Here is a 25,695-nt window from a genome sequence, read left to right as displayed (position 1 = left end):
AATGCCTCAGTGTAGAATAACAAACTAAACAAGGAACAAGAAAAAATGAACTAAGTATAGCACATATATGTCAAGTAATGAACATTATAGGGAGTCCTTGACTTAGGACCACAACAGAGCTCTGCCTATATGTCTGATTATGCCCCATGTGGGAAGAATCCAAAGAAAGAAATATTTTGGGAAATATTAAAAAGACAGAATATATTTCCCCAAAGGATTTTAAAGGCAGAAACCAAGCCCCCCCCCCAAAAAAAAGTCTCTCTGCCCCAAACAGAAACCAGGTCTGCAGAAATGCAGATGTGATAATCCTATCAGAAAGATTGGAGCCAGGAAGCTTAGATTAGAAAGATCCCTAAAATCAACAATTCCTCACACCAAAAAAAAAAAAAAACAACCAACAGTAATCAACCACAGCCCCAGGGAAGCAGGATATGACCTTTGGGACATAATAGGATTAAGCCACCACCATCAGAATACCAGAAAGGCACACTCAGACTCAGGTCAAAGTTCATGCCACAGGAACAACTTCAAACAAAAGCCCACGAAGGTATAAAAACCCACTCTCTACTACATGTGGTCAGCTTTCCCAGAGCCATCTTTCTGTCTGGCTCTCCTCTTCAATAAATCTTCTTTCTAAGGCAGGCTCCATTTTGTTTACTCCCAGCTTGGACTGGACCCTGAGGAAGATTTTTCTTTCAACACCCACCTACTTTACATGGTATCACTGACCTTGCTCTTCCCTGAAAATGTTAAATGTGAATTCCCTTTTTAATTCTGCTGGTCACGTATGGGTGTCTTCAGGCTTTGCTGTGACACCCATACTAATCATGTATATGTCCTGGATTATGGCCCAACAATTTAAGCGATGCACCAAATGCTTTAACAACTCAAGAACCCAAGGAAAGGAGAAACGTTTGAAGATATTTCTCTGTTTTCTAGGCATCAATGTTTTCAGCAATTTTTCAATATACCAAGAAACGGCTTTCAATGCCAAGAAATCCATTAAAGTGAGTGGAAAGTGTATCTGAGAATCCTAACAAAAAAGGAAAAAAATAATAATAAGTGGGTTTTTTTCCTTAAAAAGGGTATGAAATTTCTCATTGAAAAAAAAAACAAATAGCTCTAGAGATAAAAGACATCCTGAGATCAAAGAAAGAGAATCTGATGTAGATCTTACTGTTTTAATGAAATATATTGATTTCTTGACCACTGGGGTCTCATATCTAAAATCAATCGGTCTTCTATTACTGATTTCTTCCAGGAAATGAGAGTGATATCAGCTGGAGTAGCCTTTATTTTAACAGTAAAAACAGTACAATACATTATTGAATAGGCTTAAAGGAGTGCAAACCAGATTTCTTTTTAAATGTTAATAGAATCCATATAATGGGTTTGTGATGGTTATATTAAAAAAGTGGAAAATGGGACTAATGCTGAGTTTAGTTCTTATTTTAGAATTCTACAGTCTTCATGGGCACTTTTTTTTCTTTCTGTATTGTTATTGCTTTTTCATTTATACATTTAAATAATCCCCAAGGATTGGATAGACCGTACAATATAAAAGAAAGATTTCAAAGGCTGATGCTTTTAAATGTAAAACTGCGTTTCTTTAATTCAGTTAAGAGAATTCCTAAAGTAATGTTTAATGGGTACATATTCATCTTCCATCTCATCATTTCCTCCCCATAAAACATTCATATTTACTGCTACATAGGAATTTGGAAGAAGTGGAAATTGCTTCTGTTTATAGTTTTCTCCCTCTTCTCAGGCTATGAAAGGTTTAAATACGGGTGTAAATAAGGCCAGTAAGAAGGATAGGTAAATAAAGGCATTCACAGAATCCTTAATTGCACATGCCTATTCAAGAAGAATTTAGAATAAAATAGAATAGAATAGAATAGAATAGAATAGAATAGAATAGAATAGAATAGAATAGAATAGAATAGAATAGAATAGAATAGTTTATTGGCTGAATGTAATAGACATACAATGAATTTGTTTCTAGTGCATAAGCTCTCCGTGTACATGCAAAACAACCAAGTCATAATAATCATAATATCAAAGTAATAATTATCACAATAATGATACCAGTAAGAGAAAGTAGTGGAACAGATGAGAGGATAAAAGTAATACAGCCATACTACATGGGTAAATATATTTAGACATAAAACAGTAGTGTGATAATTAGATATTCCGCAGAGTGGGGGCACAAGGAACAAAACTGTTTCTGTGTCTAGTTCAGGGGTAGGCAACCTGGGCTCTTTTATGACTTGTGGACTTCAACTTTTAGAATTTCTGAGCCAGCTGTGCTGGCTCAGGAATTCTGGGAGTTGAAGTCCACGAGTCATAAAAGAGCCAAGGTTGCCTACCCCTGGTCTAGTTGTTTTGGCATGCAGTGCTCTATGTCCTGAAGAGAGGATTTGAAATAGTTTATGTCCAGGATATGAGGGGTCTGTAGATATTTTCTCAGTCCTCTTTCTGGCTCGTGCAGTGTACAGATCCTCAACAGAAGGCAGACTGATTGCAACAGTTTTTTCTGCAATCCTAACTATTCATTAAAGTATATGTCTGCCCTGCTTGGTTGCTGTACCAAACCAGACAGTTATAGAAATATAAATGACAGACTCAATAATTCTTATATTTTTATAATAATTCCTATATTTTGGAAAATCAACAGAACATTCAGAATGTTTATATGCTGAAATATAAGTTCTAAAATTAAGCTAAATATGCCTGAGAGATGTTCTACATCAGAGGTGTGAAAATGCCAACCTGCGGGCCAGATGCATCATAGCGAAACCGCGCCCACCCCATTGCCGGCAATGTCAAAAAAGTTGCGATACGTCACGACACATCACGTGAACATTGCGAGTTTGACACCCCTGTTCTACATGCATTTCATTCAAAAGTGAAAGGACCTGTTTAATATTCCACAAAGTCTCCTGTTAAATATGACAGGCAATTCTGAAAGCTTTAAAAGCTTTCCAGGCATTTGAAATCTACGATAGCATTTCATAGGTGTTGTTTTTCCTTCTTCTTACCACCCTAGGACTTTTATTCTATAACTATTTTGATTAGTTTTGTACTTGAACCTCCTGGATCTTTGACATTATTTCCTTATTAAATCTCAGACTACATTTAGTACCGCTTTCCATTTAAAATATCATTTGTTATCTGCAATAAGGACTGAAGTGTCTGCCTCTGAACATTCGCTAAAGCCTTTTGAGACTCTGAATCATAGTTTTGAAGGTGGAAATGTTAAGAATCTGGAATGATTAGGCCTGGGTTGGTCAGATAGTGCCAGGCCTTGAGAAAATAATTGTGCTTTTCAAGAATTGAATTGTAGATTACATTACCATATCTGCAAATATTACCATGGAGAAATTATCTCTGCTCTGCAAAGGTCAAAATTTCAAGAATCTGGACAGTTGAGACAAAGATTATGATGAAATGTAAAAACAACTCATTGTGATTCAGTGCAAGGATAAATGTTGAAGTGTAGAAACTGATGAAAATGAATTGCAATGCCCTATTTATTAGAACTGATGTGGAAGCAAACGTCTACACAATTTCCTAAGAATAAACTTCAGTAAACTTAGTGGTACTTTTTTCTGGTTGTGTTGGCTGACCTCTAAAACACATATAGTTTTAATAAATAATAATTGCAGACAGATTCTTCATAGATGGGTTAAATTGCTGATGTAGAGTAGGAATTCCACCATGGAAGAGAAAACAGATATCCTGTGATGGCGCGGTGGTTAGAAGGTAGTATTGCAGGCTTGATCCTGACTGGCTCAAGGTTGACTCAGCCTTCCATCCTTCCGAGGTCGATAAAATGAGGACCCAGATTGTTGGGGGCAAATGTGCTGACATTTGTAAACCACTCAGAAAGGGCTGTAAACATTGGTGGGATTCAGCCGGTTCGCACCACTTCGGCAGAACCGGTAGCTAATTTTTTTTGCCCAGCCCAGAATGGACTTCCGGAAGCAGCACTCACACAGAGAACTGGTTGTTCACATATTTGAATCCCACCACTGGCTGTAAAGTGTATAGAATGGTATACTGTGTAAGTCTAAGTGCTATTGCTATTTCTATTGCTATTCATAGGAAGGTGACCAGGGCATGACTAACTGGACACGATCCAGGAATGGGCGCAATTTGTGCACAACAAGAAATCTCATAAATTGCTTTCTGACCACAACTTCCCACCTGCTCCCTCAAGGTGTAGTTGTGAGTCGAGAAGGACCCCCAGACTGCAAACCAAGTCTGTCTGCAATGCCAGAGACTTATGGGAATTTGCTTTTATTGTACAATTCTTCTGCCCACCAGCCAAGTCATGAGATTGGGTCTTAATAAATAAAATGGATAAATTTACATGCCACCTTTTTATGAGGGCTCTCAACAATAGACCCGTGAGTGTTAGGGCGCTCAAAAAGAATAAGTGAAGCTCACTTATGGTGAGCTTCAAGATCACGTGTTGAGTTTCAAACTGTGTTTTCTCAGTTCCAGTCCAGCATCTTAATGATTACCCTCCCGTGGGTCTCAGTGACTATTAAATTTAAATGCAAATTTAAAAAAAAAATCAGGTGCTTCAATGTGAGATAGTTAAATTATTTTGCTTTTTGACATCTTTGAATGATTAAGTACTTTTGTTGAGTGACAAGCCCTATCTAATTGTTTTAGAACTTTCAAATTAATTTTCTTTAGCTGTAGCTTAATTAAATCCTCATTAAATAGTTCTTTTAAAAATTGCATCTTCATTAAAACAGCTGCATAGAAACATGAGTAACCAGAAAGATGACATGTTACTACTAATAACAGATCAAGAAGGGGATGAAGTGGTCAGTAATGACTTCAGTAGTTGGCTAGTGGCCAAATTCTAATATATGACTGCACATTTGCTGGTTCCTTGCTTGCTGGAAGGAAGATGATTTAAATAAATCAAGATAGGAAAGGAGAGGGATTTTTTTTAAAAAAAAAAAATCAAGTGTGCATTCTGGGAGCACTTAATTTTTGTGCTCTCATAGCTCAGCAATTATACATGCAACATCTTTCTTTAAAAAGTTAAAATACACCCATACACCATGACAATGTTAGGAGCAATAAAACTGAATAAATCATGCAAAGGGGGACTGTGTTGAGGGTTACATCCAATCTCAGTAAAACGTTTGTTTTTGGTTTGGGTTGCATAATCTTTCTACCGGTATCCTTAAGAAAGCAGTGATTTAGAAGTTTCAGATTTAATAGTTTGGTCTAATTTATCACAACAAACTCAGGATCACTTCATGTGTGATCTTTTTTTCTTCTTTTTTCTTTTCTTTTTTTTTGCATGAGCGGCTATTAAGGACTGGGAGATAATTTGAAATCTTGTTGTCAGGCACCTTCTTCCAAGGATTTCTCAGCAGAAGATACATGTAAGGATAAAGGTTTTACCAAACCTGACTCTGCTTGCCTCTGTATCTTAGCCAACAGAGCCAGTGTTGTCCGAAGATGCTTCTGTGGTCATGTGACCAGCATGACTATATGCCGAGGCACACAGAATGCTATCATGTTCCCATGTCCCAAAGGTGCTTTTTCAAAGTGGTACCTATTTATCTACTCGCATTTGTATGCTTTCGAACTGCAAACTAGGGCAAGTAACAGGAGCTCACCCCGTCACACAGCACTCGGGTCTCAAACCTGGGCTATCAGCTTTCCAGATGACAAGCTCAGAGGTCTTTAACTGCTGAGCCATCTTGCCCCCTTAGGAGATAAATATAATGGTTGTCACTAGGCAAGTTGCCACCAGAACTTCACTCATTCTACTCTGCCTAGCTGTGTATATCTAGTTGGAGAGATCTTTCTTCAAGGACTTCTGCCTCCAGCCTTAAATGGGATCTACTTTGGATCTTCTGTCCAATGGCAACATTACAGAAGCTAACAAATTTTCTTCCAATCTAGAAATATATATATGTACAGCCATATTATAGGAGAATGTAGAGCACAGGTGTCAAACTTGCCACATCACATGATGTATTGTGACATATTGTGACTTTTTTTGCATTGCTGGCGCTGGCGCAGCCTCCATATGATGCAACCGGTCCACAGGGCAGCAGTTTGACACCCCCAATATGGAAGATAACTGAAAGCTAGCTACTTTGGGGACTGATCATCTCCCTGTAATTTTTTGTTTATTTATTAATTATTTTTATGTCACTCATCTTCCCTATAAGGAGAGGCTTACAAGTTATAAAATAAGTAAAAATAATTAAAATATTAAAATAAATTATATATTCAGATTATGATTACAAAACTCTATTAAAACCAGAACCAAGAGATGGACAGAATGGGAAGGAGGTCTTCTCATCCCATCAGCTACCTCTAGCATTGAGCGCCCCCCTCAGGACCCCAGGACACTAGCAAAGCCAAGTTTTGATACCCTTCCAAAAGGCCAAAAGAGTGGAAGCAGTTCTTACCTCTGATGGTAGTGCGTTCCACAGCAGAAAAGGATCTTCTCCTTTTCCACTGGAATTTCTTAGCATACAAAATCCAAAGCAGGCATCTTCCACTGGCACAAGTGGAGTGGGCTAGTCCCATTGGAGAAAGATGGTTCCTCAGACATAATCGTTGGCTGATCAATAAAGTTATGAATATGTTCCATCAAGTCAATGTTGACTTTTAGTGACCACATAGAAAGATTTTCTCAGAAACAATCTGACTGCAACCTGATTCTTCAGGAATTTTAGCAGTGCATCCATCACCACTCTAATTGAATCCTTCTACTTTGATGCTATTCATCGTCTTTCCTTCCACTTTTCCCTGCATTAGAGCCTTCTCCAGGGAGATAGATCTTTGCATAATGTGTCCAAAGTAGGATAATTTGAGCTTGCTCAGTTGTGCCTTGAGTGAGAACTCTGGGTTGATTAGTTTGAATTATCTGGAGATTCTTAGTCATCCAAGGTTGTCAAGGTTGTCCCAAAGGTGCTTTTTCAAGAGGCAACTGGACTTTCTGGTTTTTCTTTGAAGATAGTTCACTTCTCATCCAAGAAGCTTCTTCAGCTCTGATGGGATGGTGGAGCATGGAAGGATTTATGTTCCTTGCAAACAGCTGGTCATTTGCATTCTTTTCGAGAGTCATTGAGGCAATGGCACGCGTGCCCACAGAGAGGGTTCTGAGTGCACCCTCTGGCATGCATGCCATAGGTTCGCCACCACTGCTATAAGGTTTCTTTAAGTACAGTATGAACAAATTTTAAGTTGAGAATTATTTCTTTTTTTTTCCTGTTAAAAAATAATGTTATAGATTTGGGTTTCTAAGTCACTGTTTAGTTACTTTTGATAATTTCACTTCAGAACTTATTCCACTCTGTGTAAATTCCTCCACACATAGACAGAGAAACATGAGGTAGAATATCACACATTTAAACTAATGTTTTTTAGGCCTAATGTTTCCTAGAGGTTGTTCCTTCAATATGCTGTGTGAAAGTGCATCATTAAAAATACATGCAATATCCAAGCTACATAATTTAGCCAATTAGCAGTTTTGCCTCCTGGTTTAATAATAGGTCTTCATTTTGTGTTAAAATTAGATTAGAGATCAAATTGATTCAGGGCCATCTGCAACAAGGCAAAACTTCATCAGAACGATGAAATGTGTTGTGATATCACAGCACAAGCTCTGTCCCTTGTTTCTTGTGTGTGACAAGTCTCAAATATAAGATGGGTACAGTTTGCATTACCATAGTCCAATGCATAGTTGGTCATGTGTTCCATGTGAGGTGATTATATCCTTGAAATTTTCCTTTTCTAATAATTTTATGGCAATAAAGAATGAGTTATTTACTCATATTTAGATCCATTGAAACCAGGACTCATCGGGTATTGGGGAACTGAAGACCCAGATTCAGTTGTCAGCAATCTGAAGACCCACATTCAGATTTCTTTTTCCAATCCTATTAACTCATTGGGTGACTGACTGTAAGCCCAAATAATTTCATAAACTGGCTATTGTGAGGATAAACTTTGACTTCATTATCTGGAGAAAAGCCAAGAGAGGAGATGCAATAAAATTACCTAATACTCACACTTCTTGGAAACGTCAAAAATTGCAACCTTATAGCACTGAAAGGCAGCTAGCTGGCAAAATCTGAGGTCATATTATCAAAGTTTATTTTTGTCTTATAAATAAACCACTCTACAAAGGCTATGTTATATAGCAGAATAATTAGTACTGACAAACATTGAAGTTGGAAGTTTGGTACTGCAGGGAACAGAGAAAACTCAACCATTTGTCAAGCATTTCATTGGAACATCATGAAGACAATGTCATATTCCTAGTATTTTGTTTGGGATCGGTATACTAAAGTACTGAATTTTAAAGCATCATTTACCTTAGTGCCTCTTTGTGGCACTGTCCTATAGTTTTGATTTTAAAAAGAAAAGGCCACTAGGTTCCAGCAACATGCTAGATTGAGCTAAAATCATTATTATTTTATGGGTAATCTACAATTAGATTCGCAGTCAAGCACAGACTGGTGAAATCTTAATACAGGTGATTCAAGTCTTAACCAAGGATCTAAGAATTATTAAGGTAGCGTCTGAGGATATAGGCAGTTCCAAGCAGCATGTGCCCCTTTGCAAAGCAAAGGTTCTTGTTTTTGATGTGGCTTCTTTGGTTAAGCAGAACTGTTTTGCATAACAAAGGGACACTCCTTCGTTTTTGGAAAAGTAAGTTCCTTAGTTTTGTACATCCAGTAGTAGTTATAATAGGTTTGATCATGCACTGGACATATAATAATAATAATAAAGTTGGAAGGGATCTTAGAGGTCATTTAGTCCAACAGGACAGGAAACCCTATACCAGGGCTCGGCAACCTTAAACACTCAAAGAGCCACTTGGACTCATTTCCCAGAGAAAAGAAAACACTGGGAGCCGCAAAACTTGCACACGCATTCGCGTGTGCACGCACAAGGGGGGGAGCTTGATTGAAAAGTTTAATTAAAAAGAAATAGAGGCTGCTGTGCATGAGTTCTCTCTCTCCCTCTCTCCCCCTCTCTCTCCCTTTCTTTGTCTCCCTCCATGTCTCTCTCTCTCCCCGCCCCCTCTCTCCGATCTTCTGCTTCACACTGTTCTCCGACAAGCTGACACACATTCTTATTGGGCTGGGTCTCTCCTGCCCTTGGTCTGCCAGTCCTCTTCCCCCACTCAGTGTGTGTGTGTGTGTGAGAGAGAGAGAGAGGGAGAGAGAGAGAGAGAGGAGGAAAGCACAAGTGCCTCTCTCTGTCTCTATCTCTCTGCAAATGGTGGATGAGGCTGGGAGTCGCAGGAGAAGGCTCAAAGAGCCACATGCGGCTCCGGAGCCGTGGGTTGCCGACCTGTGCTCTAAGGCTATCTGACACCTCCTCAGACATCCATCCCCAAATTCACACATTTTAACATAGAAACGTTTATAGAAATTACTTACGTCACCTGACCTACAATATTTCAGCAATCCCACTTTTCAGACTTTGTGTACAAGGGAAAGCATATTTCCATTGTATTGTTTTTTTTTCTTTTTTTAATTATGTATTTCATGTAAAACTTAAAGATCCTGCTCAAAAGTACGTCTGGTTGATTTTCTTATGGCTGACTCCCAGCTACCTCTGTTGGAGAATCACTAAAAAAATATTGTAGAAATCAAATGATAGAAAACCCCTTTTCACCAAAACTTTTTTTGGGGGGGGTTGGAGAGGCAATGAATGTTCCATGACTGTTTGGTTAAAATACTTTTTCTCCCAGTCCTAGTAAAAACCTAACGACACCTCTAAGCACAGCAGTCTTGCCAAAGAATCTCAGTGAATTTCATATAATAAAAACAAAATATATAAGAGTCATAAGAAAGGCTCTTTGCAGCAAATTCTCTTAATTAATTATGTGTTATGTAGAAAACTACTTTGTTTTCTAGAACGTGCACCTGCTGCCATTAATTGGAGGCATGAATCACTCCAAAATTTCAATTGCTATTCTCAGATCTCAGAGAATACTGCTGTTCTATGCAGAGACCGGGGGAAAGTTTGAATCTGATTCTGGTTCTGTGTTGTGGCACCCTATTTTTCCAGGCCTTTCCCATCCAATTCATATTCTGTGAGGATTTTTCGGTCTTTTACAGTAGAAATAACAGGAATTGTGGATTGTCCTTATGGGGAAAGAATTGAAAGTTGTGGTGTTATGATTACAGCCATCCAGTGGGTTAATGATGATGATGATGATTGATTGACAGGTTAACAAGCACTAATATGAGTATCATGACTGTTTTCAGGCAGTAGGTGAGACCTTGAAGAAAAAGTGGCTGTGGCTTCAAAAATGCAAGCTGATCTTTGCCTTGGTGGGTTTTGTCCTCCTGTGCCAGACATTTAAAAAGCATCGCATGTTTTCTAACGCATCTTTTCCGACTGACGAAACTTGCTTTATTCCAACCTTCAGCACGAAAGGAGTTCGCACTTTTTGCCAAAACTGCATGTTATTTATCGCTAGTGCAACAACAGCCCCATATATCGCATCAAGGGATACAGCCACAGAGTGAATCATACATAAAACTGTGCACATTTGGCCAGATATTTTTTGTTACGCTTAGCAAACAGAATGTGCTTTTCATCGGATAAAATACCATATCCTGATTATAATTCACCTACTGTGCATTTTGCAGTTTGGGTATAACAAAAAGGTACAAAGGAAGAAGCATGCTTAGATTGGATGTATTTTATAGGAGCATGCGTTGGACATGACTGCAGATTCTTGTATCTTGTATTTTATTTCAGAATGTTAAGTTGGATGCCAGTGTTCTTAAGAAACCATGGTTCCTTGACTTCCACTTTATAAACAACAAATAAAATGTGTTATTTTATAATATCAAGCAGATTCAGCTTGACTTGGATGGAATGAAACAATATTGCCTTAAAATATATAGATATATATAATATTGTCCAATATATAGATGTCACTAATAAAGATACAGGCGCCATATTTTTTATTTCCAGTGAAGTTCTACATCATAATTCCTACTTAGAAAAATAAGCAGATGAAATAATGGGAATAATCAGAACCTAAAATGTATATAAAAGTATACCGTGTGCCAGAATACTTCCATTCCTTGTACAGTACAGTATAGGTCACATTAAATGAATTTGTGTGTTGCCTTTATGGAAAAGCGTTATTTTTAACCTGTTCTCTCCATCCAAATTTGTTTTGTTTGTTTTGTAATCTTAGTTCTAGACTGCTATGGCCCGTCCCCATCCCACGTTTGTCCAGCCAAGTTTCTTGCACAATAAGGGGGCCAGTCACCAGCAAGATTCCCAAACTCATAATCCCGTGAAGACTTTTGTGGATATTTACCTTTCTTTTCAGCCACTGAGATGTTGAAAAGAGGAGAAAAAAAAACTACTGGAGTCCATGTCTGATACATCATTTAACTTTCCACCCTCAGAGCTGATCCAGAGTAGAAAGCTGTTCCTTTCTGCATACCCTTTGCTAACGTTCTTGCTGAACAGGAAAGTGTCTATGTCTAAATTCCTGAAAATTACTATAGATCTAATAATTTCAGTACAGCAGACCTTATTTGAAGATGCCTAAAAATTTACTCAAGGAAAAATGCTTCTGTGAAGTTCTAGCAAATACAAGCCTTGTACCATCAGTCTTACTGGCCAGCATTCATGCTATGGTTAAGTAGCTACTTTTACACTGCTGAAATAGTTCTAGAACTGGACTTTCAAGGATTATACATGTACATATATATTTGTATGTACACACACACACACACACACACCTATATATGTAGGTCTTTGGTTATTCGAGTTTTCTCCCACGTAAAATTGGAAGTGTCTTGGCGACGTTTCGACGAAGTCCCATTCGTCATCTTCAGGCTGATGTTTTCAGCTTCGTGCTCCTCGAAGCACGAAGCTGAAAACACCAGCCTGAAGATGACGAATGGGACTTCGTCAAAACGTCGCCAAGACACTTCCAATTTTACGTGGGAGGAAACCCGATAACCAAAGACCTACATAGAAACACCCGCGAAAACCTCAGAAAACAAATATATATAATATATATATATATTATATATATATATATATATATATATATATATATACATATATATATATATATATATATATAAATAATATATATAATAGACATATATATATATATACATATATATATATATATATATATATATATATATATATATATATATATATTTGACTACCTATATCTGAGCTTGGCTGTTTTCTTGCAGATGCTTCAATATCCAAACTAGGTAACGTCATCACTACTGATGATGTTACCTAGTTTGGATAAGGAAACATCTGCAAGAAAACAGCCAAGCTCAGAGAGCACCAAGGACCCCTTATTTCAACCCTGAGCTTCAAATATTCTCCTTTATTGATAGCTGACTTCAAAGAACCCATTAGAGCCCTATCAGGAGGATAGGAAGGTAGTTATAATTCAGGTCACTGAGCTAGATGTTACTGTCTCCATGCAAAGGATAACTCAAGAATAGTAGTCAATGCTTAGCATAGCTAAGCTATTAATCTTTTGCTCCTGTGGACTTCAGGTAGTCTTCAACTTACAACCATTCATTTAGTGACAGTTCAAAGTTATCCCAGCACTGAAAAAAGTAGCATGCAACTCGTCCTCGCTCTTATAACCATCACAGCATCTTCACGATCACATGATGTATTCATGGCAACAGTGGTTATAAGTTGAGGACTCCTTGTAGGCAGATTTGACCTGACATTAGGATGATCATAATTGCATTTATCATAAATCAGGAGAACATCTGATCAACATTGTCAGATCATTGGGGAGGACTTCATCACGTATGCTCAGGACAATTATATATTCAAAGAAACCTAAGAGACATAAGCAGCTTTACAATTAACATCAGAAGGAACTTAAAAGCTATAATAGCATTTGATTGACACATGACTTTTCTGTTGTAGCAAGAAAGACAAAACTGAAATTTTTGCAATATTGAATTAAAATGGTTCATAGTAGGGCCATTAGCTAAAACATGAAAGATAATTGTTTAAAAATGAAGGTTTTTTTATTATAAATCATGCTGTGAATCTGAATGTGGCAGGTTGCCATTACCATTAGATAAATTAAAACCAGTGAAGGTTTTAAGAAAGATTTTACTGTCATCAGTATGGTTTTTCCCAGAGAAGTTCCTTGGTTCCTGCTATCTTTACTTTTTAAAAAATGAATTTTAGAATTGCTTTGTCTCCTAAAGCAACACATATTGTATCTATGTTTTGTTACTGTGTTTTAAGAGGGGAATCATTGCATTCTCTAGAGGAGGAGTCCCCAAACCCTGGGCCACAACCCACTACCGGCCCACAGCTTATTCGCAACCGGTCTATGTGAGTGGCGGGTCGGAGCGCATGCCAGCATGCACGGCTCAACTTGCTCACTTGAGTGGCCCGGTTCCCCTCCCTTCCCCTCCGCTGGACCCCCAAGCTGCAAAAGTTGGGGACCTCTGCTTTAGAGAGAATTACATTAATTTCTCTTTCTCTCTCTTTCTCTCTCTCTATTTTTTTTTTTAAATATTGGTATGCCGTTGTTGATGTCCTAGTAATCATCATACTTCTTCTTTTTTTTTTTTTTTACAATTCAATTTCAGAAGAAAATACTGCCACATGCCAATGGGTAGTTTCTGCCCCAGTAGGAAATTAAGATATTTTTTTAGCTAACTGTGCCATGCAGTTGATGGTTAAAATTATCTCAAGATAATTGGCCAACTGAAGCTTCCATTACTTGGTGGGTAATGGGAAATGAGCTGCGTTATATACCTAACTCAGACAATGGGAGAAGAGAGTAACCTGATAAATTTATATGACTATGTTAACGATGCATTGCTGCAGATTCTCTGAAGTCTTTCCAGGACTAACAACAATGAAAATGCATGATGGTATTTGCAAATAAGAATGGGGAAAAAATGTTCATACTGATTTAAATTTTTGTTCAATTAATACCACACATGGTGTCCAATCCTACAATTTTAACTTTGATCTGGTATCTTGTTAACCTAGCAAAACCTCCTCATTAAACACAATGTTTTGATGTATTCATATACAAGTAGTCCTCAGCTAACAACAATTCATTTAATGACCGTTCAAAGTTACAACGGCACTGGAAAAAAGTGTCTTATGACCATTTTTCACACTTATGTCTGTTGCAGCATCCCTTTGGTCACTTGATCAAAATTCAGACAACTTAGCAACAGACTCATATTTATGATGGTTGCAGTGTTCCAGAGTCATATGGCCACCTTTTGCCTGATTCACTTAACAACCATCTTACTAACTTAACAACTTAACAACTGTGGAAAGAAAAGTGGTAAAATGGGGCAAAACTCACTTAACAAATGTCTCACTTGGCAACAGAAATTTTGGGCTCAGTTGTGGTCAAATTGAGGACTACCTGTATGTTATTTTCTGTGACTCACTGCAACCCAGAGAGATAGGCCTTCTTGTGTCCACAACAATCTTAGATAGATCTAAAATTATCTTTTTATGGAGAAATCCCAAGCATAAATCTCCCTAGGAGTTCAAATGAGATTCCAGTAGAAGGCTGGTTTATAATTTAACCCACAGCAGTAAGTGGTCCAAATATTAATTCTGAATACTGTACAAATGGAGTTATTAAATTTCAGCTCACTGGGAAACAAAATATTGGAGCATTTTGCCATTTGAGGGGGGGTGGAGAGCTTCTTATAGTCTTTCGTGTGCTGTAGGATGTGCTTTTAAAATGACTTGGCCAGGAAAAATCCTAACTTTAATATAATTTTAACTTGAACGTAATTCAATTATTCCAATGATTTAAATATATCCTCTTACTGACCCAGTACAATGACAATGCAGCAAATTCTGGAGGTCACATTAAGGATTTGTCCCACCAAAGGTAGCTCCAAGATTTCAGTCTAGACACCATGAAAAATTGCTTGAAATAATACATTGGATCATCTATGGCAGTGGTTCTCAACCTTTTTAATGCCGCGACCCCCAACCGGTCATAAGTCGAGGACTACTCAACCAGTCGTAAGTCGAGGACTACTCAACTGGTGCAGCACCGTTTGCAGAATGGGACTTTTGGCGGGCTCAGCAGGGCAGAGACAGCCTGGACAATTCCTATTGGCTTTTGAAAGCCAATAGAATTAGACTCTATTCAAGAGAGTCTATTCTATTGGCTTTCAAAAACCAATAGAATAAAAGGGAGTAGCACAGCTAAGGAAAAGGGGAAAAAAATGGCGGACTGCATTGTTTGGTGACCCCCGTGAAATGGTCGTTCGACCCCAAATGGGGTCCCGACCCACAGGTTGAGAACCACTGATCTATGGAAACTTGAAATGGAATTAAAACAAAGGGGAATCTTTGGAAAGTGATAAAGAATGTGGGACTGGACATCATACATCTGTAAATATATATTACGCCTTATTGTTAACAGCTTTGCCAGTACCTGTGTGATTGCTTAACTGCTTTAAAAATTACATTTTTGTTTCCAGCACCAACAATTTGCTTCCACTATTTTATGTGTTAGTTTAACTTCTTGCTTTTTGTTTGTTTGTTTGTTTGTTTGGCGGGAGGAGACGAGGAAGGGAATTGAAACTGATGATAATAATGTCATATTAAAGCTATTTCTACATCTGTAACAGGAATATCATAAGTTTCCTCCTGACACAAGCCATTGTTGATTTCACTGTTATAGGGGAAAGGCTCTAGGGCGGCAGATAAGGCTGTTGCCATGGTGATGAAGGAGATACCGAGGGAGGAGTCTCCGGAGGAAAAACCCCTCCTTACTATGAAATCACAGGTGGGCAGAATGGTCCGGATTTGAAGGAGAAAGCTGGTGTATGTCAATGCAAAAGGCGATCAACTGCTAGTAGAGCTAACATATTTTGATTGCAAACACTCAGCCACTAGGTGGCAGTAGAGAAATGCCACTTCAGTATCCATTTGCTGCCATCTAGTGGTCACTAGATCTCTTCAGCTGAGATATGGTAGCCCAATCATTTTCTAAAAGTCTTCCATTCTTCTTGACCTCTGTGTTGTTAGATTTTTCTCTCTTCTCTCTCATTCTCTGCTTTCTCTTACTCTTGCTGTACCTTTTTCTTTCTTTTTTTCTCTCCCCCCCCCCTTTTCCTCTCTTTTGTTCTAACTTTATCAACACACTGGGAGAGCGCTATTTAAATCAACGTATTCTTCCTCCAAATTACACTGAAGGCATATTGGCAAAAAAAAAGAAGAAGAAGAAGAAGAATGTTAAATTTTGAAAATACACCTTGCTAATGTGTTTAACAGAATATTTTCACCTGTATCCTTTAAAAAAAATTAAACTATATCCAGCATTTATTTATAACTGTATTTATATATCTTCTTTGGCATTGTTCTCAGGGTCCAGCTTACAGTATTATAATATTATATGCAATATATTGTTATAGAATTTTTCAAACAAGTATGAAAGGCATGAAATATAATATAAAGCAGAGAAAAACATTACCTCTTTCACCATTTCACCTATTAATGTTGGATTTTTTTGAAGGCAGGTGTTCTAAGTAAAATGGCATACGTAACAAGATTGTGCATGCTAGTCATTAGCAAAGCATCTAAACTGTTCAAAATTCCCTGCTGTGATCCATGCTGTCCATAGTTACATAATGCACTGTAATAAATGAACATTAATGGCAAAAAGATAAAAGATAAAACATACTCGGTTTTTTGAGCTTTGTGCCGTACTTCACAATATTTAATGCTTTTGACATAGTCATGTTTACTGATTTCTACCATCCCTATCCCTAGCCCACCTCCTCCACACATGTCCACCATGTTGAATGTGGAGGCCATTTTTCTCTAGAATGTTCTATTTGCTGTAGCTCATGTGAGATCTTATCCAAGTTGTACCCAATTGTCTTCAATTTTGCAATTTGCAGTTCTCAACTTTAGAAAAGCTAGGTTGGGGTCTCCAACCTCGGCAACTTTAAGACTTGTGGACTTCAAGCTTTGCTGGCTGAGGAATTCTGGGCGTTGAAGTCCACAAGTCTTAACATTGCCGAGGTTGAGGACCCCTGAGCTAGATTATACATTAACAGATTCAATGAAACATGGGACAACTGAAAAAGAGTTTCTTCAAAAGCCAATAAGCAAAGAAGCAATCTAATGATCAATCTAGTTTGTTGAAACGGTCTGCTTTAGTAATCAATATATGAGTCTTCAATCTTAGAAGCTAAGGTCAACAGGAATTAATATCCTTAACTTTCCAATTCCTTGTACATTAAAAAGTATTTGTTCTCTTTTAACTCTCTGCACATAGGATATAATTATATTTATGTTATGTTATGTTATGTTATGTTATAATGTTTTATTATAAGATACAAAAAATACAGGAAAAAACAGAAGTTAGAAAACTAAGAGAAGGAGAGAAAAATGCAGAGAGAAAAAAGTGATTTCTGACTTTTTTAGTGCAGTGAAATACTTCAACCTTTTGCTTTACATTTCAAACCATTTCTATAACAACAAAATCATTCTAATCATGAACATTTAAAATCGTTTCCATTTTTTGAATCTATACCGTAATTAGCATTAAGTATGATTTATTAAAACAAGTTGACTTCTCACTGTTCATTATGAAATAGACTTGTTTTAGTAAACTGTAGTTAAGAGTAAACATATCGGTTTAATTCTAAACCTCTGAATATGATAAACCAGAATATTAAATAGTAATTCAGTAAAATATGGATAGCTAACAAGACTCGGGCGGAATAAATGGAGATAATTTGATTCAGATCCCTAGATAAAATGAATAACATTTAGCATTTGGAGGAAATTGATAAATCTAGAGTTATAATCACAAGGATTTTTCAGTAGTTTATTACACACTGGCATTAATTGCATCTTTCTTTTGAATGCATGAAAAATGAACGGGAGGGAAAAATAGGTTCTCATAGAATGCAATAATACTAAACAGGAAGGGCTGTAAAGAACAGTCTGATCAGGGATTTCCTGTTAGATTAGCCCTAATAATCAACTATTTTAATTAAGGATCTGAATTGCATTATGTATGAAGCCGTAAGTGCCTTTGCCAGAACTTAAATATTAACTCTGAAATCCTGTGATTTTTTTTTTAGACTTTCTGCATTAAAATATGGGCTGTGCCTCTAAAATTTGGTTCCTCCCCTTGTTACTGCATCAGTACTCATTATTATTACTATTATCTTGTTTGTATAAAATAAATGGAAACTTATACTGAAAACAAAACCCAACTCAAAGGCTTTATTTTTTCTAACTTCATTTTATTTACTAAACATTTAAAAAAAATACAAACCAAGATGGATAAGAGACATATCAAAAGAATAAAAAAGTAAACTATAATTTAAAAAGTACAGGTAAGTACATATAGGATCTGAACTGTCAAAAAGATTAATGTTTCTTTAGGTATCTCAAACATAACAGATGTCAAGCAGGGAAGATCTGGTCCACTCAGGAAGATCCAATTAAACTGATTTATTGCTAATCATGCCTATGCACAGGAATATTCTCAACCAATGGTTAGCCCCTGCTAGGAGAACTCTTGTCATCATAATTCAAGGGAAGTTAGATTTAGTTCTCTTGTGTCTGCATAGAGATTCTAAGCTGATCCCTCTTTTGACTCTGCCCCCAGGCTCTCCCATTTCTTCCTGTATACAAATGTGTCATATGTTTGTAAAAAAAAAGTTAAGACTAATTGAAACTAACAACTTTAAACGAAGAGTACCTGATTAACACAGTATATACATAGTAGTTAGAATTATAGGCAATGTAATTCTAATTATAGATGATCTAATTATAACTATAGAATCACATCTTCAAATTGCTCATAAAGTTAACATATAAACTAAATGTATAATAAGCCATATTTGGGATGTGGTACAAATCCATACACTAAGTCATAATCTAAGAAGAGTTTCCAGTTAGAAATGAATTCTATTTCAGATTTACTTTTAAGTATAACATTTTGGAAATTAAAACATAGCTCCATAATTTGATTGTCCATCTTTCCAAGGAACAAATCAAACATGCTTTCCAGTAAGAAACATGTGATAATCCTTAGCACAGCTAACATAACTAATTCAGCATGCTTTGAAGGAATACATAGCTTATTAAAATTGAATAAAAATAACCTTGGTTGCAAAGGAAATTCAGATTCAAAAGCTGTTTCATGTGAATCAGGAGCTATTGAAGTGACCCACAAGTGAGGATTTTTTTTTTCAACAGAAATAAAATGAATTCTACACTGTTCACCAGATTGAAGCATTTGTTTAAAATAATGGTAACGATAGCAGTTATAAACAATACGGGCCCTGCTGTTATCAACAATTTGCAAACATATGTATTAAAATATCAGCCCGCCTTTTTTGTTTATTATTTCTACATATTCCAATACCCTGAATGTTAAATCACTTGAATGATTCAAACTAATTCAAAGGCAGCTCAAACTTTGCAATTATTTAATTTAATTTACTTATTTGTACAAAATCCCAAGGTAGTTTAATTCAAGTTATTAGTAATTGCCAATATGCTTCTGTGCCTTAAAATAAATCATTCTCAGTTGCCTTTTACAGATTCGCAATATTGAATTACCCACACATGTATGTCAAGATAAAAGATAACTTTTGAATGACCGTTGTCCCAATAGGTATTAGAGCAGTGGTTCTCAACCTGTGGGTCGGGACCCTATTTGGGGTAGAACAACCATTTCACGGGGGTCGCCAAATAATGCAGTCCACCATTTTTTTCCCCTTTTCCTTAGCTGTGCTACTCCCTTTTATTCTATTGGCTTTTGAAAGCCAATAGGAATTGTCCAAGCTGTCTCTGCCCTGCTGAGCCCGCCAAAAGTCCCATTCTGCAAACAGTGCTGCACCAGTTGAGTAGTCCTTGACTTACGACCAGTTGAGTAGTCCTCGACTTACAACCAGTTGGGGGTTGCGGCATTAAAAAGGTTGAGAACCACTGTATTAGAGTGAAAGTGTATTGGTTGCCCCATATGTAAGAAGGTTGTGATTCTGTCTGCATTTTATGTGAACGTGAGTTAACACCTTGCCAATTTCCAATAGCAGCTCCTTAAAAAACATGCAAAGCAAAATAAATATCTGAGTCATCTTTGTATATGAAGTTATGCACAGGTAATAATCGTTGTAGGGAAATCTACCTGTCTGATGCCGTTGTTTATTGAATTCTGATACAGTGATGGACTAGGAAGCTTTGCTTTGATACATCCTGTTTTGGTTTTACATGCAAACCAGTTTATGAATCAGGCAGATTGAACGAGAGAGTGGAACTCCTGATTCATATTATAATGTGTTTCATGCCCATTTGTTTTTATTTCCAATATTGTAATCATAAGAGTTTTCCAGAGTGAACTGTTATTGGTTTGTGCATGTTGAACTGACCTCACCTTTGCCATTGCTGAGTGGAGAAGTATTTCTGATAATTGCCTCCGGATCTGCTTTGCTGTATTTGATTGTGTGGCCTTTTGTCACTTGCAAACTTCTATAAATACTTTGCTGCCTTTTGATGCGGATCCACATGCACTTTTCATAGTGAGCATTTGTCTGACATCATGTAAGATTGCAAGAAAATCAGAAAGCTTTAGATCCAGTTTTATGTCTTTCTTCTGTAGCAGGGAAGTCATTTAACAATTCTCTCTGTGCTAGACTCCCACGTTGAGTTCTTAATGCATGCAGGCATAGATCAGAGGGATTGCCTTGATCATGTGACTGTTTCCTGCACAACTGTATCTCCTCTGCAGCTAATATAAGTGGGATCAATTATGATTATGAGCTGTGGTTGTGCAGTGGTTAGAGTACAGTTTTGTACGCTACTTCTGCTGCCTGCCGGCTGCCTGCAGTTAGGCAGTTCTAGTCTCACCAGCTCAAGGTTGACTCAGCCTTCCATCCTTCCAAGGTCGGTAAAATGAGGACCCAGATTGTTGGGGGCAAATATGCTGACTCTGTAAACCGCTTAGAGAGGGCTGTTAAGCCCTGTGAGGCGATATATAAGTCTAAGTGCTACTGCTATTGCTATCAAAAATGATTGGACGTGACTTGCATGTATATGCGATATTTCTTCACTGCTGGAATCTATCCATGGGGAACTTATTCTCAGTGGCTTCCACAGCTTGGTTGTAGTCTATAAACTCATAAACTTTAATGCAGAAAATGAAAACATTTAGTTCAATTCTGCATCCAAAATTAGATTGTCTAGCTTAACTTATCAACTTAGCCTTCCCAATGTATTGAATACAACTCTGAGTCCTGGCAGCATGGTTATTACTTTAATAGCTTGAAATTAGCCAGCAGCATTAATGTACAAGAATGGTAACAACATTAACAAGAGCTTAGTAAATAAGAGAACAATCACCCCAAAACCTGATTATCTTTCAAATACATTGCAGTCTCAGCCTTTTCAGGTCTTTAAATAGGCCAGCCAACTTCAACTCTGAACAGTCTTCCAGAATAATGTACAGGTAATTCTTGACTTACCATCACAACTGAGCCCAGAATTTCCGTTGCTAAGTAGGACACTTATTAAATGAATGTTGCCCCATTTTACAACCTTTCTTGTCACAGTTCTTAAGTGAATTACTGCAGTTGTTAAGTTAGTAACACAGTTGTTAAGTGAATCTGGCCTCCCCATTGACTTTGCTTGTCATAAATATGAAACCAGTTGCCAAGCAACTGAATTTGGATCACATGACCATGGAGATGCTGCAACAGTCATAAGTGTGAGAAATGGTCATAAGTCACTTTTTCCCATGCCATTGTAACTTTGAACACTAAAGTCACTAAACAAAGGGTTATAAGTCAAGGATGACCTGTGTGGGGTTTTTTTTCAACTTCCAAGTGTCTTATAACCTTGGGATTTTGTAATACTTCTCTTTGCAAATATTAGCTTGGCCTAACCACGTTTGCTTTTTCTTAGATTAGTTAAGCTGTCTAGGACCGGAGTCTTCAAACTTGGTCCTTTTATGACTTGTGGACTTCAACTCTCAGAATTCCGCAGCCAGCGTGCCTGGCTGAGGAATTCTGGGAGTTGAAGTCCACAAATCATAAAAGGACCAAGTTTGAAGAACCCTGGTCTAGGACAGTGGTGGCAAACCTATGGCACGGGTGCCAGAGGTGGCACTCAGAGCCCTCTCTATGGGCACGCGTGCCATCGCACCAGTCCTAGGCCTTCAGCTGGGTTTTATAAAACCTTTTCGCTTTAGGCCTCCGCCGCCGTGTGCAAAAAAAAAAAAAAAGGTTCAATCAGTCAATTTCAACTTCTCGTGGGAAAACAAAAGTTCTTGCAAAGTTGGAATTGATTGATTGAACTTTTTAGTCCCACCCAGTCTGCTGTTACCACTGCAGCCATGCCCACCCTATTGGCCACAGCCCACCCAATTGGCCACACCCAGCCAATGGGCTACACCCACCTGGCACTCGACAATGCATAAGTGGGTTTTGGGCTGCAGTTTGGGCACTCAGTCTCTAAAAGGTTCACCATTACTGGTCTAGGAGATCTAACTGACATAAAGTTCAGTGGGACTTACTTTGAGCTGCATAGAATTGCTGTTATAGGGAGCCATAATTGTGATGGCTATCACAAAGGACTGAAAAGTGCCCTCTGAAGAAAAATCTCATAGCATCTGGCCAGTTTCATTTAGGAGACAAAGATCATGATTTGATCATTTATTATTTATTTAATTATTTAATTTATACAGCTGCCCATCTCACCAAAAGCGCCTCTTACAACAAAGCTGTAAACAAAGCATTTCATGCAAAGCAAAATAGGTGATTAAAGACTGGATCAGGATATTATCTATGTGCAACCTTCAAATACATATACATATGTATATGTATGTACTTATGTATGTATGTATGTATGTATGTGTGTATATATATATATATTTGTTTTCTGAGGTTTTCGCGGGTTTTTGTATGTAGGTCTTTGGTTATTCGGGTTTTCTCCCGCGTCAAATTGGAAGTGTCTTGGCGATGTTTCAACAAAGTCCCATTTGTCATCTTCAGGCTGGTGCTTTCAGCTTCGTGCTTCGAGGAGCACGAAGCTGAAAGCACCAGCCTGAAGATGACGAATGGGACTTCGTCGAAACGTCGCCAAGACACTTCCAATTTTACGCGGGAGAAAACCCGAACAACCAAAGACCTACATATATATATATATATATATATATATATATATATATATATATATGTTCAATGATGCAATCTTCGATCTCCGGGAAGAGTATACTCCAGTTATTTACTCAGTTATTTCGATCTCCAGGTAGAGTATACTCTTCCCGGAGATCGAAGATTGCATCATTGAACAAATATGGCCGGGATTCGTATTTTTACAACCATTAAGGATATATATATATATATATATATATATATATATATATATATATATATATAGGTCTTTGATTATTCGGGTTTTCTCCCGCGTCAAATTGGAAGTGTCTTGGCGACGTTTCGACGAAGTCTCATTCGTCATCTTTAGGCTGGTGTTTTCAGCTTCGTGCTTCTAGGAGCACGAAGCTGAAAAAACCAGCCTGAAGATGACGAATGAGACTTTGTTGAAACGTCGCCAAGACACTTCCAATTTGACGCGGGAGAAAACCCGAATAACCAAAGACCAATATATAATATTTGTGTGTGTGTGTGTGTATATCTACATATGTGTTTGTGGGTGCGTGTGTGTATTTTAATAGGCCTCCCTATCCATTTATCTATTCCATTTGCATCTCTAAAATTAGAACTGGAGTTAAATAGATTAATTAGTTTCATGTTTAGCCAAAAGGGGTTTCATACAAGTTGGTACCCTAGACCAGGTGTCCCCAATCTTAGCAACTTTAAGACTTGTGGACTTCAATTCCCAGAAATCCTCAGCCAGCAAAGCTGGCTGAGGAATTCTGAGAGTTGAAGTCCACAAGTCTTAAAGTTGCCAAGGTTGGGGACCCCTGTCCTAGACCACAAACACAGTAGTAAAACCCTAGCTGACAACCAATATTGGAAGATAATCTCATGAAGATGCGTAAATTACTAGATTATAAAAGATGTCACGCCAATATCTCGAAGAACGTTTTTGAGTAGGGTCAGTTGATCTCATACTTTTGGATATAACAGGAGTCATTAAGTATCCAGTACAGCTACTGTATGTGGATGAATTAGTGGCATGCATTTTATTGAACCGTGATTTGTTAAAAAGCCATAGTCATCTTGTTTACACATCATATGAGCCATAAAGCATGATTTCCAAACTGTAGTGGCTAAGATCACACATTCTGCTAAGGGAAAATCAATCATATTATAGCTTGGTATGATAGATATTCCTCAACTTACAACCACAACTGAGCTCAAAACCTCTGTTGCTAAGCAAGACAGTTGCTAAGTGAGTTTTGTCCCATTTTGCAACCTTTCTTGCCACGTTAAATGAATCACTGCAGTTGTTAAGTGAATCCAGCTTCCCCATTGACTTTCCTTGTCAGAAGTTTGCAAAAAGTGATCACATCCAATGCCAGTTGCCAAATGTCTGAATTTTGATCACATGAACATAGGTCATAAGTGGGAAAAACAGTCACCATTAACTTTTTTCAGAGCTGTTGTAACAGTCACTAAATCAGTGGTTCTCAACCTTTTTAATGCCACGACCCCCAACCGATCGTAAGTCGAGGACTACTCAAGCGGTCATAAGTCGAGGACTACTCAACTGGTGCAGCACCGTTTGCAGACTGGGACTTTTGGCGGGCTCAGCAGGGCAGAGACAGCCTGGACAATTCCTATTGGCTTTTGAAAGCCAATAGAATTAGACTCTATTCAAGAGAGTCTATTCTATTGGCTTTCAAAAGCCAATAGAATAAAAGGGAGTAGCACAGCTAAGGAAAAGGGGAAAAAATGGCGGACTGCGTTGTTTGGCGACCCCCATGAAATGGTCGTTCGACCCCAAATAGGGTCCCGACCCACAGGTTGAGAACCACTGCACTAAATGAATGTTTGTAAGATGAGGACTACCTCAACATAGCCATAGTGAAAGTTAGTTTTAGATGCTACTCAATAGTCCCTAACATTTTGAAATCTTGGTTTTCATCCTTGGGGATTTCAATTTTCACAGAAGCAAAGAACAGCTTCTGGGAATTAAAGTCCACACATTTTAAAGTTCCCAAGGTTGAGACCCATTCTTCTATGATTTTTGGACATGAAAGCAGCCCTTGATTTGTAGGCACCTTACAAAATCTTTTTTTTTTAATCGAAGGCCAGTAAAACTGTTAAGCCATGACGGTTATTAGATTATGAAGGACCATTTGTAAGTTAATTATTAAAACTTTTATTTATTTGAGGACGACACATATAATAACAGCCAAGTGTACCTCTGAGGGTGATGTTTTAAACATCGCCTTGAATAAATATTGGCTCCCTGTCAGGCTGCCATTTCTTTATAGAAATGAAATAGTTTGTTCGTTGAGTGACTGATTTGTTTATAAGCTACCATGTGAAAATAATGAGAGATTAAAAACTTGGTAGCCTATTCTTGAAAGCTTGTGTTTCGCTAAACAGAAATGCAAATTCCAGATCGTGGGGGGGAGGGGAGGAGAGAGGAGGTTGTTTCATAAGATAGGGACAGCCGTACAAGAGTCACACTTTACAACATGCAGGTACTATAGATGGC

At 37.7% G+C, this 25,695-nt stretch overlaps 1 protein-coding gene across 9 annotated transcripts in view; it reads left to right on the top strand.

Annotated features, from left to right (window-relative positions):
* Positions 1-25,695, top strand: part of PEX5L (peroxisomal biogenesis factor 5 like) — a 174,098-nt gene that overhangs the window by 100,235 nt on the left and 48,168 nt on the right. For 5 of the 9 annotated variants that reach the window (XR_005558155.1, XM_039355450.1, XM_039355449.1 and 2 more), the window contains 2 exons: positions 10,278-10,343; positions 15,722-15,826. The exons of 2 other annotated variants lie outside the window; for them this stretch is intronic. Coding sequence is in view for 6 of the 7 variants with exons in the window: in XM_039355450.1 (XP_039211384.1) it covers positions 10,278-10,343; positions 15,722-15,826 (171 nt within the window). In the remaining variant the exon portion in view is untranslated. The remainder of the gene's footprint in view (positions 1-10,277; positions 10,344-15,721; positions 15,827-25,695) is intronic. 2 more of the 9 variants (XM_039355451.1, XM_039355455.1) reach the window with 1 other exon arrangement.

This window comes from Crotalus tigris, unplaced genomic scaffold (assembly GCF_016545835.1).
Source record: "Crotalus tigris isolate CLP2741 ecotype Arizona unplaced genomic scaffold, ASM1654583v1 scf7180000018690.2240587, whole genome shotgun sequence".
NCBI lineage: Eukaryota > Metazoa > Chordata > Lepidosauria > Squamata > Viperidae > Crotalus > Crotalus tigris.
The sequence above is the reverse complement of the archived record's forward strand: the minus strand, read 5'-3'. Positions and strand labels throughout refer to the sequence as shown.